The sequence below is a fragment of the Diuraphis noxia genome, unplaced genomic scaffold, assembly GCF_037042655.1.
Source record: "Diuraphis noxia isolate RWA-SAM2 unplaced genomic scaffold, SU_Dnox_SAM2 contig0001, whole genome shotgun sequence".
Taxonomy (NCBI): domain Eukaryota; kingdom Metazoa; phylum Arthropoda; class Insecta; order Hemiptera; family Aphididae; genus Diuraphis; species Diuraphis noxia.
This window is the reverse complement of record NW_028301711.1, coordinates 10,231,890-10,252,454: the sequence shown is the minus strand read 5'-3', so window position 1 is coordinate 10,252,454 and position 20,565 is coordinate 10,231,890. Positions and strand designations below refer to the sequence as shown.

Below are 20,565 nucleotides of genomic sequence, written 5' to 3'. Positions count from 1 at the left end.
AGAGAACAACCATTGATGTATAATAATCCAGTTGATTTTAAACTTTTTAGATCAATATTTCTTGTTAACATGAGTAGACAACCACCAAATATTTCTGCAACTAGAAAAAATATTATTTTACATGTTGATTTTAGTGAAAATTTACCTAGTAATACAATTTGTTATATTTTTTTCATCACACAAGATGAATTTTTATTTGATATTGAAAGAGGTACAATTAATGAACAATTTACTAATTAAATAATGTTTTTATTTTTATGTTTTCAATAGAAATATTTCTATTGAAAAATAATTTTAATATTTATTTTGTTTTTCTTCAATTAGATCAAGATAAACAATAAAATCATCACCAAAATTAACAATATCACCATTTTGATCAAGAATATATATATTTATCTTTTGAATTGTTCTTACATTTACTTGTCTGTACATTATTGGATTACATCTTATAAAAAGATTATTTGAATCATAATAAAAAACAAACAAAAGTTCCTCTTCGATAACTTTTTCATCAATAGATGAAACAGACTTTTCAATTATGTTGCAATGTACTTCTAATAATTGTTTATTTATATTATTATCTAATTTTTCAAAATCTCCTACATGTTTATATAAAAAATTATTATCAATCCCTAAACTTAATTTTAAATTTTCGTCTATCAAACAAGTATTTTTTGAAGTTAATTTTATAAAATTATTATCATTTAGTAATTTGATATTTGAAGCTAATATACTATTCAATTGATCAATTGAATAGTTACCTTCAATTTTAGTTTTATATATTTTATCAGATTTTTTTGTTTGGCTAAATATAACACCGTTTATATTTTTTTTAAAACATTGTGTATAAAAAATTGGTTTGTTTGATCCTGTTATTTTATATTCAATATCAGGACCTAGTTTCCATGAATCAGGCCATACCCTATTTATAGGGATTAAATATCCCATATAATCAAAACCTAAACAATTTGATAAATATTCATCAAAACTTAGACCGATTGAGGCTGTAATATTTAAAAAATCATCAATTAATTAAAGACTTATTTTAGGAAAATCATAACAATTCGTTAAATTTTCAATTTCATTTATTGTGTATATTCCTATTGGAATTTCAATCTTCGGTATTTCACCATTTCTACCTAATCTAATTGTACATTCTTGATCTATATTTATATATTTTTTTTCAGAAGTAGGACAATACATTAAAGTATTACCAACTAATGAAAATTCAAATTCTGTATTTTCAAATCCTAAATTTTTTTTAAATTTTTCATCTAATTTATAATAACAAGGAGATTCAATTTGAATTTTTTTATTATTATAAGATAAGAATACCGGTTCAATTAATTTATTTAAATATGAAATGCTATATATACCTTTTTTTATATATATTTCTCTATGTTCAATTTCTATTTTACAATCTGATTCAATATTAATCAAATTTAAACTTTTTAATTACATTGATTCGAAACCTATTTTAAATTTATTATTATCATTGAATTCTGGTTGTGGTAAATGAATATAACCATTTTTTTTTACTTTTATAAAAGTTTATATATTTTTTTTCTAATTTATTCAAAATCAATCAAATGCATTGATTTTCCTTTGTTTAATTTTTTCATTCCTTTATAAATAAGATTAAATTTTGTTTTCGAATTTTTATATAACGATATATTTTCATCTATCATTTCATCATTATCTAAATATCTATTTGGTAAAAATACTCTAATTTTATTATCTAATACAACAGTTATTGTTTTACCATGCTCTGTATCAAAATATTCGAAAAAAGTCACTTTCATATTTTTTTCCTTGTTCTAATATATCTAATTTTACAAAATCATATTGAGTGTTGCCGCATTTATTTAAAGATGCTTTAAAATTTTCCATTTCTATTATTTATTATAATAAAAAATTAAAATTTTTAAACATCGAAACATTAAAACATACATTTAAGCATAACAACATAACTACGTAAATCAATTAATTATGTTCACGTCGACGTTTAGTGTTTTTACGTTGTCGTTGTTGATTTTCACGTTCACGTCGACGTTTAGTGTTTTTACATTGTCGTTGTTGATTTTCACGTTCACGTTCACATTCACGTTGTTCTATTATCTTTTTTGTCACATTGCGGAAATTTATAAGCATATTCTTAAGTTTCTTGATTTCTTGTTCATATTCTTCACACTGTTTTTTACGTAGTTCGATTTGAGATAATACCAGGTCAAATATATTATATTCATTATAATCACTATTACTATCACAGTATCACTATATCATATTTACCATTTTCACGTAGACATTGTTTATTTTCATGTTTACATTCGATGATCAAATTAGTAGAACTATCACTATAACTTTTAACTTTTTCATTTCCCATTTCTATTATTTATTATAATAAAAATAAAAAGTTTTAAACATATATCAAAGCATAACAACATAACTACGTTGAATAATTACGTATAACTGTATAAGTATAAGCTGAATAATTACGTATAATAATATTTATGTATAATAATAATATATAATATATCAACGTTTGTGTAGCTAGACTGATTATTTTTTTTAACATCCGTTATTGCAGTGTTATCTTATATATAGGGTGACAATAATACTTATTGTATACATTTACAGGGTGTTATCATTTGTCGAATACCAATTATATTATTTAAATAGAGTGTTTTATACTATTACACAATACACATACTTGAGTAGTGTGGCTCAGTGGGTAAGGCGTTAGGCTTTGAATGCATTCATGGTAGGTTAGATACTGGTTGGGGGGAATTTAGTCCTGATAATTACAATGCTACAACATGTATGGTAGTATGGTTGGATTTAAGGCGCTGTGGCTTGTAATATCATTACTAATGTTCTCCTCACTGGTCCCTGGAGTCTACAAATAACGACTTCTCATTGTGTTGTGCTACAATGACGGTGACTACTTTCACAGTAGTCCTTGCTGTACAGACGTTTGAAAAAAAAAATAATAATAATAATAATAATACTAGGTAATAAAAAAGTGGTTCGGATGTCTGTACAGCAGGGACTACTTTTGTAAATTTTTTGCATTTTTTTTTTCAATTGAAAATATTTGTTATTATTATTATTAAATATTTTAAAGTCTGATAATTCATTTAATAATTGATATTATCAAGTCGGAACAGCACAGATATTATTTATATACTTATCTACACTACATATTAAAAGTTTACCCCTCACTTCATATTTTTGATTTAAGTATAACTCTGGTAATATTTATGTTAGAAAGTTCATTTTTGCTTTAAACATTTTTAATTTTAATTCTCTTTAAGTCCCCCTCATAGTCTGATAGTCTAAAATTATTTCCAAAGATTTTTGGAAAAATCAAAAAAAAAAAAATGTTTGCAATATAAAATGAGCGATGAATTATTACAAACTATTCTTACAATACTTGGATGCAAATAATCTTTATGGATGGGCAATGAGTAAATATTTACCTTCTGGAGATTTCAAATAGATTGATAATCTGAATAATTTTGATGTAATGAATATTTCTGATGAATTACCTAAAGGTTATATTTTAGAAGTTGATTTAGCTTATCCTAAAGAACTTCATGATCTACATTCAGATTTCCCTTTAGCGCCAGAAAGACATTTTGATGGTGAACAACTCCCAAAATTGTTAACAACTTTGTATGATAAGGCAAAATATATAATACATCATGAAACGTTAAAATTATATATTAAATTAGGTTTAAAGATAGAGAAAATTCATAGAGTTTTAGAATTTAGTCAATCTCCTTGGTTAAAAGTTTATATTGATTTCAATACTAATCTTAGATCAAAAGCTAAGAATTAGTTTGAAAAAGAATATTTCAAATTAATGAACAATAGTGTTTATGGACGTACTATGATGAATGTTAGAAATCATGTTGATATAAGATTATGTTCTAATGTGTCAAAACTAGACAAATTAATTGTGAGACCAAATTTTGATAGAAAGACAATTTTTACAGAAAATTTAGCTGCAATCCATATGAAAAGAACACAAATAACTTTCAAAAAACCAATTTATATAGGAATGTGTGTTTTAGATTTATCTAAATTATTAATGTATGATTTTTATTATAATATACTAAAGAAAAAATGTGGAAATAGAGTTAGATTGTTATATACTGATACAGACTCATTAATAATAGAAATAAAAACTGATGATTTCTATCAGGATATGAAAATTAATTTAGATCATTTTGATACATCTGATTATCCAAAAGATAATATTTATGATCTACCTTTAATTAACAAAAAAGTTTTAGGTAAGTTTAAAGATGAGTTGAATGGAACAATTATGACAGAATTTATAGGTTTAAGATATAAATTATATTCACATACAATTTTAGATAGTGAAAAAGAAAATAAAAAAGCTAAAGGTGTTAAAAAAAATGTAGTGGAAAATAAAATATGTTTTAATGACTTTAAGAATTGTTTATTTGATAAAACCCCAAAATATGTTAAACAAAATTTATTTAGAACAAAGAAACATGATATTTTTACTGTAGAACAAAACAAAAAAGCTTTAAGTGCTTATGATGATAAAAGATTTGTTTTGGAAAATGGTATTGATACTTTAGCTTGGGGACATCATAAAACAAATATAGATAAGAATAATTTTGTAAACCATCTTAATACATTAATTAAAAATAAAAATAAAAAAGATTGAAAATATAATATAATAAAATATTTTGCGATTATATTTGCATTTTAATTTTTAATTATTAATATTATAAGTTTTGCGAAAAATATTTTAATAATTATTGCATTTCAATTGTCTGATCTTTTTGCACATTGTTTTCTTTGTGATCTTTTACTGATAAAATAAAAGTGCGCCAGGAATGGTACATCTATACTACTTACAGAGTATCTGGGCTACTTTTTTAAAATGTAGCCACTGCATCTGACGGATCCCTGGAACTGATTTCTTAAAGTGAGGTTGAAGAGACTCAAGATCTTTAAAATCCTCATCTTCCATTTTGACTACAATACATTTTTTACTAGTGGAACTCACCAAGTCATACCAATTTTCTGGAATATAGATACTTTCCTTAGTACGCCTTTTTTTCAATTCAATTTGACCAAAGTTTTGGTCACATTCATTGTATGAGTGTCCACAACAAAAAACTGTGATCGACAGTTTCAATATTTGTTGTTCTAACAACATAAAGCCAAAATTTTACTATTATTTGGCTTTTATTTTGACCTCCACAGTTGTCTGTAAAGCATGTGATGTGCTTTACTGTTGAAGGTATGCTACTAATAAATTTTAACAGACATGATGCAATTTCTTTGCATCCACGGGAAGCCTGAGCTTCATGCCACATGTACATGTACCTATACCAGTTTTCAATTCATATATTGCTAAATTATAAGTCCATAATTGACGAAAATAGTAGGCCTTTTGGTTTGTTAAATTTGGTGTTGGCAACGTTTTTTGCAAATCAAAACAGATTGATATAAGAGTATCATCCTCAATATTTTTGGTATTATCTTTGGCCAACCGAGCAGCTTCTGCTCTACGAAGATGGAGTTCTTTTTGGTTTTTTGCCTTTTGTTTTTGCTCAGATGTGCCAAATTCTATTTTCTTGGTCAGCTTGTCACAAATGTCACATGTATCTGTGTTAGGTCTATGAAAGCTTAGGTTGAATTCTGTGTTAAATATATGTCTATAAAAACTTTCTTTTTCCGGCACTGTATTACAAAATTCTTGATAAGCTTTATACATTTCTTTAATTGTCAACCCTGTAGGCAAAACCTTGCGATTGGGATCCGAGAAAATTTTGAAATATACGAAAATGAATCTTATTTAATAGTAGAAAAAAAAATTGATTACAAATGCAAAAGAATAAAAAAAAATGTTGAAGAGAGACAACAAAGTATAAGACAAAATGTAATTACTGATACACATTATGTAATTTGCGATACATTATTGGCAGAAATACAAAAAAGAAGAGAAGTTTATGTTAATGTGGAAAAAAGATTTGGATTTTTATTTAAAGAAAACTTAACCAGAAATTAAATTATGACTAAAATTAAAGCATTAATATTGTTATATGAAAATGAACTTGATATTGACGCCGAAAGCTTCGTAGATGAATTTATTCAATTTCAAAGTCTTATTTCATCTACCAACAATAGTACAACAATAACGCCAACCGATCAATTAAAGTTTATAAGAAATATGCAAATAGCACATACGTTTCCAAATGTAGAAACATGCTTGCATATATTTTTAACAATGCCAATAACTAATTGTTCTAGTGAAAGATCATTTTCATTTCTGAAAAGAATAAAAAATAGATTAAGGTCATCAATGAGTCAAGAAAAATTGGATGCCTTAGGAATACTTTCAATAGAAAGCGATGTCATGGCAAGTATTGATTTTGATAAAATTATAGATGTATTTTCCAAACAAAAGACCAGAAAAAAAATTTTTTAATTTTTTATTTAAAATAATTGTATTTTATAATTTTTAATTGTATTTATTGACGAGCGCTTTAAAGAATTAAGTATAATTTTGATATTCATATTATATTTGTGTATATTTATTCTTTATTTATGTTATAATTTATAGCCTTATAGGCCCAATTTTTTATTTTGTCCTGGGCCATATATTTGGTAAATCAGGCTCTGTATACATGTAATATTATATATATATAGTCAGTTCATATATAATTATTATTTATTTAAAAAATGTAATTGTAATACTTTTATTACATTATTATATCATTGTACCTACTTTTTTTTATATTTTCTTATTTCTTATACCTAAAAAAATATTACGGAAATCCGCTATAGTTTGGTAGGTAGGTCTATGGATCTAATGTTTATCGCAGCCGTACGTCTACAGTTTATCTACCATAATATCATACCTACAATAGCGTTATTACCACGATTATAATATAAATCTAGATAACATTATATTACATAGGTACCAGATCTAATTATTAATTTATATCTGTAAATATATCGTATAGGTACCTTTTTTTTAAATATTATTATTACTGTAGACTAGATTTTTTAAGACGTATAACATTTTTTTTTTTAATATTATCATTTGTTATATTTGGATCAATTTTTGTATTGACAATTTTTTAAAACATATAACTCATTTTAAATTATTATTTTCATTATAATTATTATCGATGTTTTATAATATGTTATCTTAAAAATCATAATCCAGTAGATTTCTGTTGTATTTATGTTCGGTACCTATAAGAAATAATAAGAATAAGAAAATATTAAAAAAAAAATATATATAATATTATCAATATTATAATTACACAATTATGACAAATTAGACAACTTTGTATTTTCGGACTTTTTGTCCGACACCATAGACCTTATACTCATAGACGGAGCATCACTGGTTGGCGGGGTTGGGTGGTGCGGTCATAGCTATCACCTTAGCAGTGTTGTCATTTCTGATAACATAAAATATGTTTATTTATTTATATTATTAAGATATTAATGTTGTAAAATAATTATTAGGGCTCGGGATTATGCATTTGCAAATTTCAAATTTGCAAAACATTTGTCCAGAAAGCAAATAGAATAAATCTGATTCATTATAAATTTGTTTTGGGGTGTCTGGATTTGAAATTTAAAAGTTTTTTGCACATATTTAAGCATACCTACCTATTTCCAACTTTTTCCTATATATGCATATTTTTTTAAATTAACTGGCCAAATTTAAAACAGGAAGTAAAAGATTACATAAAAGGTTGTGCTTCATGTCAGGCGAATAAAACTACTAACAAACATCATAGAAGTCCCATGGTAATCACTACGACAAGTTCTAAACCATTCGAAAAATTATTTATGGACATTGTAGGACCATTAATAGAAACTGAGTCAGGTTTCAAGTACATACTTACTTTTCAAGACGATTTGACAAAATATTCGTTGGGAGTCCCGTTACATGACCACACGGCGAATACGGTAGCGAAAGAATTTGTTACTAAGTTCGTATGCGTGCATGGAATACCTCAAACGATTTTAACAGATCAGGGCACTGATTTTCTTAGCAAAATCTTTTCCGAAGTATGTAAATTACTAAAGATTAACAAAATAAAAACAAGTTCTTATCATCCACAAACCAACGGTAGTTTAGAAAGGTCACATAGAACTTTAGCCGAATATCTAAGACATTACGTAGATAAAGATTTAAATAATTGGGATCAGTTACTGCCTTACGCTCTATTCGTATATAACTCGACAGAACACACCGCAACTAATTACCAACCGTATGCGTTGTTATATGGAAGAGATTTAGATATACCAGTAAAATTAAAATGTAATCCAGAGCCTAGGTATAATTATGACGATTATGTATTCGATCTAAAACAGAAAATGCAAGAGTCGCATAAAATCGCGAGAGAAAGGTTAATACAAAAGAAAATAAAATCTAAAAATCATTATGATAAAAAGGTTCACAGTGAGGACTTAAGGATAAAAGATCTAATATTACTTAAAGATAAAACCCAAAAGAATAAATTGAGCGCGTTATGGAAAGGACCATATGAAATTCTAGAAGTACTAGATAGTGAAAACGTGGTAATAGCGCGAGGTAGACAGCAGGTCACCGTGCATAAGAACGATGTAAAGAAATACTATGAGACCATGGTATAAAGTAAATATAAAAAAAAAATAGATAGTTAAATATTGTATAAAGGAAAAAGTGGTAGACATAAGTAATAATAGAGTAGTACGCAATTAGTGAAATTAGGTATAGATATAAGTATTAAATAAGCGAAGAAATGGAATAATAATAAAAAGTTCGATAAAATAGGGAGATTACTGAACCTCCAAGAAACGCATGATGTAGTTTGTAAAAAGACGCATAATATAACACATGCCCATGATCCTCGGACTGATGTACAATTTACAAAATGTATATTTGACCACGTAATAAGAAAAATGGGGTATGATAATCTAATTAAACATTTTAGATAACTATAGGTAGAGAATAGAAAACTATGGATGGACCGCTACGACTTGAGACCTATGCAAAAGAGTCGTAACGGATATGTCCATAGGTTGGAATAGATAAAGAACACCGGAAAAACCGGATAGTACCTATAGACTAGAATATATATATATATATACACTTAAAACGTATAGAATGTATGGTTAAGGGAATTCAATTAAAGGGATAAGTTAGTTAGAGGAACTTTATTAATATTGTTATAAAAAAAAAAATAATAATGTAAACTATGGTTATGGGAAAATATTATTATTAGTATTATAGGACAATTATGTTAATCAAATAAATAAACAATTAATGGAATATACATGTACTACTAACACAATCATTATTATTATATAAGTACAAAAAAAAAAAAAAAAAAATATATATATTATTAATATAACTATTAACCAAAAATATATCATATTATATAAAACATTATTATTATTGTAATCTAATTATTGTAAATGCGATAAGCATATAGATATATTTATACATTCTAATCATTGCATGTAAAACTATGAAATTGTAAGAACTTGTAAAACATATAACATTTGAATTTGTACACAAGCTAAAGCTTGTAAATGTAAAAATGTAAAGTAACTGTTACAGATACTATTTAAAGATTTCTGTCTTGAGGACAGAAACCTTTTTTTTAGGGGGGAGGTGCTATGTACTGACGTCCCGCTGAGACATCTAAACACGCATATACACGTAGATATGTATAAGTAACCCTGGGGCGTATGATTTCGCCAACCAATTATATTGTGTAGGACCTCAATAGTTATATCGAAGGCCAAACTTCTAGCCTTTCCAAAATATTACCATAATTGGAATTAAATATACGAAATATTAAATATGAAATCGTAGTCTTGGCAGGCGTATCTAGAGATATGATGAATGTCGTCGGGTTATGGAGATTACGTATCGCGAATAACCAGGATGTGGACCGACCGGTCGCATGGGCGTGGGAAGCTGCGATATTAAAATAATACGCTCGTACGCTTTTGCACGACTCGGCCATGGACACATACGTGTCTTATCGATAGGAGAGGAAACGCAGAGAGTAGGACTATCTGGACTATATAGGAGAGCCCCGATTAGACCCAATTCAGACGTGAGCCACCAGAGTCAGAACAAGCACCTTCACGCCAGACACCAGTCCAATTTAATTATTCGGACTTAGAATATTTTACAACCAAATCATTTTGTGCAGTAAAAGTGTTTTATTTACATAGTAATCAAATAAATATCTAATAAATTAATCACAAATTAAGTTGTTATATTTATTACACCCAATCCATCTACCTCAACACCAGTCGTTTGTCCTCCTGTATGCTGGGACGCTACAGGTGTATCATCAATTTGTAAGTCACTTATTACTTCTGGTGTTAAAAAATTGTCTTCGTCATCCTCACAATTTGATTTTTCAGATGCACAATTTAAAAGACTAAAAGAACAAATACTTGCAAAACCACATCTGAATGATTTGCAAGTAGGATTTCTATTGTATCCACAGCGCTGTCTGAAAATTGAAAATAGATTTTCCATGGGATCTTGACACAGTCTATTAGTCAATAGGAAGTATTTTGTTGGTGATGGACTTGTATTTTGTTCATGTTTGTAAAGTTCCAAAACTGCATTCAAAGACCAAACAAATCCAGTGAAGCATGGCGGAATATTGTTTTTGGTATTTGACTGATTTTTAAAACTCTGTTTTCTAATATTTTTAAAAGTATCCAATGCTTCATAAATAACTGTAAAACCTTTTACATTTTTTTCACTGAGTGGTTTTCTATATGGATTTTTGTCTTTTAAATGTTTACTGTTTAGGACATCAAATAGATTGTTTAACTGAAGGAAAAAATTAGCTGTATCTTGTGCTGTGTAAGAAACTAATTCACCTGTTTCCATGGCAGTTTTAATTGCTGCACTCACAGTATTGCTGAAAACTTGTAAAGCTAATTTACAACTCATTTTCTGCCATGGATTCGGATTCAAATGCCGTTGATCAATTTTACACATTGCTCTTGTTGTTTTGCTACATGAGTCAATTTTATATGTTTCACGGAAATCATTGAAACATATTTTTTTCTCTCCGTTATTTACTGTTATTATGATATTTCCTGTAAGCAGATTATTTCTAATGCTTTTTATCAAATGAGGAATGTCATACATTAAAAAAATTTTTTTGCAGTTTATCAATGCAAACGGATTTTCAGGAGTTCCGCCAAGTAAGGAAAACATTTTGCGGTTATTTGTTCCTTGATCACACGTAATTATACTTGGCGAAAATCCAATTTCGTACAGTTTTTCTATGCTACTTCTTACAATGCTGGCCATTTGATCACCAGTGACTCCAGAACTACTAATGAAGTAAGCAAAAGGTAGTTTCCATTTGTTGTAAAGTCCACGGATCATTACTACAAGAACAAGTTTTGCAGACTTTCCTGATCTACCTAAATGCCCTAGATCTTCATAACCTTCAATGAAATCTAAGGATTTATTATACTCTAGACACATTTTTATTGACATTTCATCAATTAACACAACACATTTTTTTTCTTGTTCAGACATTACTTTTGTCATTAATGTCAATTGAGAATTATATTCTGTTACAAACCCTGGCAAATACATTAATGACTTAAGCCATCGTTGTATGGTAGTCACACCTGGTAGAACTATTTTGTTTCTTCTCATAAACCTATATGTTGATGGGGATTTAAAATATATAGATGTAGCAACATTTTTCTCGGCTTGTGTCCATGGTTTTTTTTTGGTATGCAAAAGCTGCATAGTTACAAGGGCTTTTGAATTTTTCGAGCTAAAGACAAAGTTATTAAACAGAGTATTTGGATCTACATTTTTTTTGTTTTTTTTTGGAATACGCTTTTTGCTTAATCAGACGTGATATTTTAAGACGCTTCTGTGCCAATAATTTTTTTTGTTTCATGACTATATCTAAAAGTTTTTCATATTTAATATTTTTTTTTGTTTTTCTTGGACTTGGCAATTGTGTCAACTGTGACACATATTTTTGTGTACTTGGGGAAACAGTTTCAAAATTATGTGTATGCTCATATTCTTCATCAATAATTTCTTTATTTCCTTGCATCTCTATATTTTTTTCATACGTTTTTTTGGGAATTATTAATTTCAGTTCTTTTGGCGAAAAGTCTTGTATTAGTTTATCACCAAAAGGACTCTTATGAAATAAATTGTGTTCTCCTATAAATAACAATAATGTAATTTTTGTTTTATTGGAATTTTTATATATGTACAATACTTAATTACAAGTAATTTGTTTTAATTTTTACATACATTTACTAATATATATTTTGTGTCCTCTGTAGTTAGTAGTGTACTAAATATTAAGCAAGTTACTCATACTTTTGTATCATATTTTGTAAGCAAACTGTAATAAAACTAATATCTCATACATATTCTTTAGTTAAACTTATTATGGACACTCGGTACAAACTACAACAGACTCTAATATTTAACACTAGTAAATATTGTTGGATTCTAATCATAAAAAATTAATAACAACTTTAAGTGGTACTAACATATTATTTTGTTATTAGTGTTCGTATTTTTAAAAAATTTCAATAATAAAAATATGTAGACTTAGAGCAAAATGGTTAAATATACATCAGTACAGTGGCATATTTACAGGAGGGGGGTCCATGGGGTCAATCACACCTTGGTTCTACTGTTATGAAAATTAACTAAATGATAGCCTAAGATAATAAGTAATAACGATGACGGACAGTTTCTCTTATTAATTTATAATGTCTATTCATCGGAATATACCCATCAATGTGGTTGCAGTGAATAGTGAACTAGTGAACAGCTTATATAATTTGTTAGTTAAGTATGGTTATTATTATTATTATTATAAAGTTGATGATATAAATATATTATATTATATGAAAAAATTAAAAAATTAAAAACTCAAAAATGTTAAAATGTCTTATAAATAAATATGGTATAGGTACTGAATAATGAATACAAAGTAATTGTGAGAGAGGTGATTTATCTGATTTTTCTAGACCCTCCCCATGATAAATTCCTAAATATGCCACTGCATAAGTAGCATAATATTTGACTTAGTTGTATGGAGGTGAGACACTAAAATTATTTAACACAAGCTTAAATTCTACCATTAAGTATAGTATAGATACTAGATAGTATACTATCTAAACTCAATGATTCTACCCTATTTATTTTATAATGAACTGTTTTTATTTTTGTGTCAACTAGTAAAAAGTCAATATGATCTTTATTTATATACTGTGCTGTTATGGGAATCATTCAAATCAAATGAAGGTTCCAAAAAGGAAATAAATCAATAGTAATATCTTATTTTAATTTAATTTAATAATGCATAGAAGATGTCCTTATAATAATGAAATGTATCCAGACTGACTGCTGAGTACTTTTAAATTACAATAGATTAACTGAAATCATTATTATTAGTTCATTAAAATATAAACTTTAAACGTCTAATAAATTTTGTATTTATTAATCAGTGTTTAAAATTGATTTAAAAAAAATTGTAAGTAGAGCTTTTAAATACTTTTTTAATAGTTCGAATGAAAAAAAAAAAAAAATTCAGAGACAAGTAAACTAAATTATTTAGTTTAAAATGTCATAATATGATCATTGTGTCATAATATTATGTCAAACCAATAAAGAGACAAATTAATATTTAAAAAAATGATATCAAGTTTAAAGATCACTAATTAGCAAATAACATTTAATTTTAAGTCTATTCAGTTATTTTCTTTTGAATGGTTAGACCCAAAATCATAGTGTATTATGTATTTAGTTATGAAAAATATTAATTGATATAAATGTGTATGCGATATATATTATTATTTATTTACCTACCTGTTTCATAAAATGTAAGACTTCTTTTTACTGGTGTCAGGAAGTCTGTAGTTTGTCTTTGAGACACTTTTGATGTAACTTCATTGTCTAAATATATTATTTTAAATTAAAAATTATAAAAAACTTTGTATAATATATTTGACTAAACACAATTTTAATTGAGTTTTAATACTTACTATGCGCATTAAACTTTTTAGGAATGGCTCCAGACATAAGCCTGTTATGATCTGGTCTTGTGAAATCATGTGCATTAAAATGATCTTCACACAGATACCTATTTTTAATTTTTTTCGGTGACAATTCATCTAATGCCATGTTTCCTATAAAAATAATATCTTATTTACTCTGCATTAATCTTAGTCATTTCAATTAAAATGTATTTAACTTACCAGAATTAAGAATCCATTTTCTACATGTCTCTGTATCTGTAGGAAATCTGTACATTTTTTTTTTACAATTAGATCTATTATTCTTACAGTTAGAATAATTACAGCTTCCGCAAGGCATATTTAGAATTTGTAATTACAAAAAACCAACAATTTAAAAATTTCACAATTACAGCACAAATTAAAAAATTAAAACTAATAACTTAGAAGGTAGTAAAGTTCGTTAAATTATTTTTTAAATACCTACATAGATAGGTATTTAATTCGTCTTTTCTTGTAACATATAATATCCGTGTCCTTTTCAAATAACATTTTTGGCGCTCTATGTAAAATTTATTTTATGGTATTTTAAATATATACAATAAATATGTATCATTAATATGGTCATACTGCATTTGCTATCCGTGACAAATTAAGGAATGCGACATCTATCGGCTGCTATCCCTTTGCGCGTATCACATATTTCAGCTATAGATGGTTTCTCTATACTATCTATACTCAATGATCTATACTATCATTAGATATAGATACTATACAATACCTATAGATCTATACTCAATGCTATTACCTATACACGTTCCCGTGTTGTATCATCTTAGAAGATAGAAGGTATGTATTAATTATTAATGTCATGTTATATTAAAATATTAAATATAATTAAGTACTTGTGTAGGTAAGTTATTTTAACTTCCGAAGTTTAAGATCGTTATTTTATGGCTATCGTCAATAAAATAATCTAATAAATTAATTATTTAGTAACTCCAGAATTATGCTATGTGCCTATGTCATACGTGTGTATGACGGAGACAACACATGCGGGTGCGACGTGTACTTCTTACACACCTGTCCTAGGAAAAAACCATTATACATGGAGATGTAATAAAAAGGATTCTATAACTATCCTTATTATGTTCTTCACACTACACTATTATTATAGCTGACTTCCTGACTTGGGACTCAAAGTTATGACTCATCACTCATCAGCGCCCTGCTCAACAAGCAAAGATTGAAATTGCAAAAGCCTTTAAAACAATATATTAAAGAGACTGCGGAAGTGTTCTGGAACTGTCGCTTAATGTTATACTTACAACCAGTGTCGGACTGGCTCGAAAAGGCCCAGTGCGGGATTTAGAAAAAAGGCCCCCAACAGTAGACAGAAAAAAAAGCTCGCTACGATCGCAATAAAATTTTCATGCACACAATACATTTTTAGATTCTGAGCTGAGCGATGAATGTATTGATTTTACCGTGATGTGTTTTTTTTTTTTGTGTCTGTCATCACGTTTTGGGGCAGTAAAAGTGCTTCGATTTTTGACTTCAGTACCTCGTTCGATCAGAAAGTGAATCTAGTTGGTACTTTGGGGGAGCCAAAGTTAAAATTTCTTAATATTTTTCTAAATAATCGGGATAAACAAACAAAAAATTAAGGGAAAAATGAGAAATTGTACGTACAATCAGTTTTCGACAAAATCGATTTTGGTTTTTGACGTAATTTTAAAACAATATTACCATAGATACATGAAAATTTCACCGAATGTTTATATAAGTATATTCTATCCACCATGCAATTTTCAAAAATTTTCGACTTAAGTTGAACTATTCATAGGCATGAAATTTTCGATCATTATTAGTTTTTTTTTAAATTAATATCAATAAACATTTATTTGTTGGGTAGAAAAGCTTGAAAATTTAACACACGGTTCCTACCATATTGTTACAATAGCAGTTAAAAATAAAATACATTCATAGTCACAATTTTTTTATATAAGCATTCAAAGTTGGAATTTTGACAAAATACGTAAAAATCACGAAAATTCGCAAATTATTTTAAGCTAGAAATTCATAGTTTCAAAATCAAATTTTTAGTCATTAGAAGTTATTTTCAATAAAAAATATATGAATAACAAGAATCGAGAATCTTTTAAATTAGGCTCGTTGAACTGAATTATAGAAGATAATGCCTAGTCCTTATTCCACCACCTAATCGCTACAATCGAGTTAAATTTTTTAAATAATAATTAATGATACCTATTAAAACATGTGTGTAATAATAATAAAAAAAAAAGATAAATATAATATAACTCACTATTTTATAAATTAGCTACAAAATTATTTATACTTATAACCAGGGCTCGTAAGTTCATGCATCCGCATGTTTTTTCTGCTTCACAGGAAAACATGCTAACTGAGAAACAAATCCGTTTCATAACAGTAGTAATAATAATATAAAGTTTAATAGTGCATGTTTTTGCATGTTTTGGGTGTTAGGGCATATTTGGCATATAGTCGATTTTTTAGAGTTGATAGCGCATATTATTTCATAAAAAAATTTTTTAGACAAATATTTGAAAAGTTTCTTGTTTCTTATTTACTTTTCCGTTTACAAAATGATAGTATTTTTTTTTTATTATTATCCTGTGACTACCTAGTATCCTAGCTAGTACATACCTATTTGGATTGCGTTTTACTTAGTACCGCGGAAACAATGTTATCGTACCACTACCATCCTCCGCCGTTTTAAGTCCGTCGTGCGTCGTCAAAACGATACCTGTACAGTCATGTACGCTCGTGCAATGTTTCTCACCAACCCGCATCTATTATATAATTTTGTGCATTGGTACAGAATAGTTTTCTTGCACCCGCCAGTCACCGTCTCGCCGATGAGTTGTTAATTGTATGAGTCTAACGCGTTTTCCGTAGTCCGTTCGCTTTCCTTTTTTCGTGTGAGATATTGGTACCGTACACATAATTCATATTTTATTTAAACAATGCCGAAAGAAAAAAAAACAGTTGCAAGCCGATTGCAAGGTTTTGTGTCGGAATTTGGATCTGATATTTTTTCAACGGACAACAAAGTTTTGATCTGTAAAGTTTGTGAAACAAAAGTATCCAGTGAAAAACGTTTTAGTATTTCACAACACATTGCTTCAGATAAGTATGTACGTGGTGTTCAACGTTTCAAAAGAAAGGAAGGAACCAAAAAAATACAGCTGCTCGTACCTTCCATATCGAAAAAGAGTGAATATAACTTAGATTTATGTAAAGCGATGCTAGCTGCCAATATCCCTCTTAACAAATTATCCAATCCACAATTTAGAAGTTTTCTTGAAAAGTATACTATGAAGGATACCCCCGTAGAATCAACATTACGATTAGGATATGTTGACAAATGTTACATCGATACGGTTAACGAGATTAAAGAAAAAGTTAACGGTAAAAAAATATGGATATCCATGGATGAGACCACAGATGTTGAGGGCAGGTATATAGTGAGCACAATAATTGGAACACTCTTGCATGATTCTCCTGGTGAAATATTTTTATTAAATATTGATCAACTGGAAAAAGCAAATCATAGTACTATATGTAAAGCATTAGATAAATCACTGTTGTTACTATGGCCCGACGGAATACAGTACGATAATGTCCTGTTATTTGTGACTGACGCCGCACCATATATGACAAAGGCCGCTCGTACTTTACAATCTTTTTACACGAAAATGATTCATCTCACTTGTATGGCACATGGTCTACATCGTGTGGCCGAAGAAATTCGTTCACAGTTTGGAAATGTAGACGATTTAGTGGCCAACGTTAAGCAAGTATTTCGAAAATGTCCATATAGAATACAATACTTTAGAAATGAAGCACCTGACTTACCATTACCCCCATCACCTGTTATCACTCGCTGGGGTACATGGTTAACTGCTGCGTCGTACTACTGCACACATTTTGAAACTATAAAACGTATAGTTGAATCATTTGACGAAAGCGATGCTGTGGCTATAAAAAAATCGAAAAATGTTTTCAAACTCCAACAACTACAGGCTAACTTGATTTATATCAAATCAAACTTTGATTGCCTACCAATAGCGATCACGCGTCTACAAGAACAAAGCATTCTATTAAGTGAAGGACTTAAAATAGTCGAAGAAATCCAAGACACATTTACAAAATTAGAAGGACATCACGGAATTGAAATTAAAAAAAAACTAAAATATGTTTTGGACAAAAATATCGGGTACAACATAATTCGTAAAATTTCCAAAGTTTTGAGTGGCGAAGAAGACAATATTGCAAATTTAGATCTACCTGATGATATGACGGCAAACGATTTATTGTACTTCAAATATGCACCCCTTACTTCAGCAGACGTAGAAAGATCTTTTTCTATGCTCAAAAACTTATTGGTAGACAATCGCCGATCTTTTAAGTTGGAAAACATCAAAAAAACGCTAATAATACAGTGTAATTTCTTAAGTAAGTATAATTTTTGTAAATATTATACTAATATATCTCAAAATGAAATACCTAATATTAAATTCCAAATATTTTCATTGTAGGTGCAGAATAATGGTGTTCAAAAATTAGATAACAAAGCCATATTATGAACTTCACAAGTATTCATTTTTTTTTATTTTACTAATTTTGGTTAATAAATGTATAAAAATTAAAATTAATAAAACACTTTTAAATTAATGGATATATTCTTATTATTTTAAAATTTGCCCATGGTTTTTTTACATAATGCATATTTTTAGTGCATAATTTAAAAATTTTAGGGCTTATAAATGCATATTTTCAAACTTTTTAGTGCATATTTTAATGCATATTTTGCTAATTTTTAAGGCATGAATGCATGCTTATTTATGCATTTTTTAGTGCATGAACTTACGAGCCCTGCTTATAACCTATGACTATTTAAATTAAAACATAAACAACCAAATAAAAAAAAATGTATTGTGAAATACTATACGTCTATACAATATTGTATGTATGTCAAAAATAATTGTTGTAGTAACAATATGTATTTGAGTAATAGCTGGACACACACACACAGAGCACATACCTAGTAGTTATTTTTGTATTGTTTTATTCTTGTTAATTGCATCGTGAATTATTATATAATATGTAGATAACCGCCGCATCGGCTGCGCGATTATTATTAGTTAACACAGCCGTCGTTTAATTACAGGCATATATTATTATATTATATTTTATTCACGCCAGTATATTTTTGTGAGTTGCAATAAAACCTCCGGGCTGTTCCGTTTCGTCTTTGACGACGTTTATAATATCGTATTTTTATGTGCGCGAATCGCCACTGTTACCTTACTTATAATATAATATTGTTATTTATTTTGTGGGCGCAAATCGCCACTTATATTTTTAAATAGTGCGGGCGCAAATCGCCACTTATTTTATTTTGTGCGGCGCAAATCGCCACTTTTATATAGTTTATTGTAAGTCGCGAATCGACATCTTTATTTTTGTGCGGCGCTAATCGCCGCTTATATTATATATTTTTTTTGTTTCTGTGTGTGTGTGAGTTTTTATTATATAGCTAGGTAGCGGCTGGCCAGCAGTGCACCGACAACCTGTGAGTTATTTATTTTATATTATTATTATATTCGTTATACTTATTATTATATATTCTATCGTGCCACAAGGGCCGTACACAACTTATATTATTATTTATTGTTATATTCCATTGCGTCAGAAGGGCTGTATATTTTGCATTACTCTGTTGAGCCAGAAGGGCTAGTATTTTTGTATTTTCACGTAGCTCTAATAGCTACCGTGAGTTATACTTTTATTTTTACCATCAATTTTGCTGTGAATTGTATTATATATATTATTTAGTATCATTTATACTTGATAATATACTGAATTATACGGGCTACAGCTCTTATAGCTGCCGTCATATTATTGTCATTTGCCTGGCCAGAAGGGCCGTCATATATTATATACTGTTATAGCCATAAGGGCTTTAATTTATTATACATACCTATTATATTTTTATACATTTGTGTTGCTGTGATTTTATTATTATTATTATTATTATTTGTATTATACAACAACTATATATTTACCAGCAATTGTGTTACCCTTTATTTTTTATTTTAGTTTCATTAATTATACACACATCCACCTATAAACACACTCGTACACAAAAACACACCTTTCGCACAACACGCATTACGTAGTTCTACAGTATTTGCCCGGCAACCCCGACCACTGCTGTTTGAGCTACTACACCACTACACACCCAGCTATCTCCATATTATTTCTCCGCCCTAGGTGTTAGTGGTGCCCTAAAGCATTGGCGTTCGGGCACGCGTAATATTATTTTATGCTTCCGGCGCGTCCAATAATAGTATATTATAGTGTCACAATGTCACAACATTAGTTTAAAATTGAGATAAAATAAATAATTTCAAGGAAGAATTACCTGCAGTAAATAATGTAATACTCTATATACCTATATTAGATGTACATAAT

The 20,565-nt window shown here is 28.3% G+C and overlaps 2 protein-coding genes across 2 annotated transcripts; one reads left to right on the top strand and one right to left on the bottom strand.

Moving 5' to 3' along the window:
* Positions 1-13,881: 13,881 nt before the first annotated feature.
* Positions 13,882-14,677, bottom strand: LOC149059562 (uncharacterized). Its single transcript, XM_089217679.1, has 3 exons — positions 14,287-14,677; positions 14,074-14,217; positions 13,882-13,984 (listed from the first exon to the last, which is right to left on the bottom strand). The coding sequence occupies exons 1-3, from the start codon at positions 14,402-14,404 to the stop codon at positions 13,890-13,892; spliced, it is 357 nt and encodes a 118-aa protein (XP_089073805.1). The 5' UTR covers positions 14,405-14,677; the 3' UTR covers positions 13,882-13,889.
* Positions 14,678-17,051: 2,374 nt separating this feature from the next.
* On the top strand, positions 17,052-18,637 carry LOC149059561 (uncharacterized). Its single transcript, XM_089224881.1, has 2 exons — positions 17,052-18,543; positions 18,627-18,637. Exons 1-2 carry the CDS (start codon positions 17,052-17,054, stop codon positions 18,635-18,637), a joined length of 1,503 nt encoding a protein of 500 aa, XP_089081007.1.
* Positions 18,638-20,565: the final 1,928 nt, after the last annotated feature.

Bases quoted from the DNA above. Each gene is read 5' to 3' on its own strand.
- LOC149059561 (XM_089224881.1), top strand. From the start codon at position 17,052: ATGCCGAAAGAAAAAAAAACAGTTGCAAGCCGATTGCAAGGTTTTGTG.
- LOC149059562 (XM_089217679.1), bottom strand. From the start codon at position 14,404: ATGCCTTGCGGAAGCTGTAATTATTCTAACTGTAAGAATAATAGATCT. The intron at 14,218-14,286 runs GTAAGTTAAATA...TTATTTTTATAG, and splicing joins AAAATGGATTCTTAATTCTG to GAAACATGGCATTAGATGAA. The intron at 13,985-14,073 runs GTAAGTATTAAA...TAATATATTTAG, and splicing joins TAAAAAGTTTAATGCGCATA to ACAATGAAGTTACATCAAAA.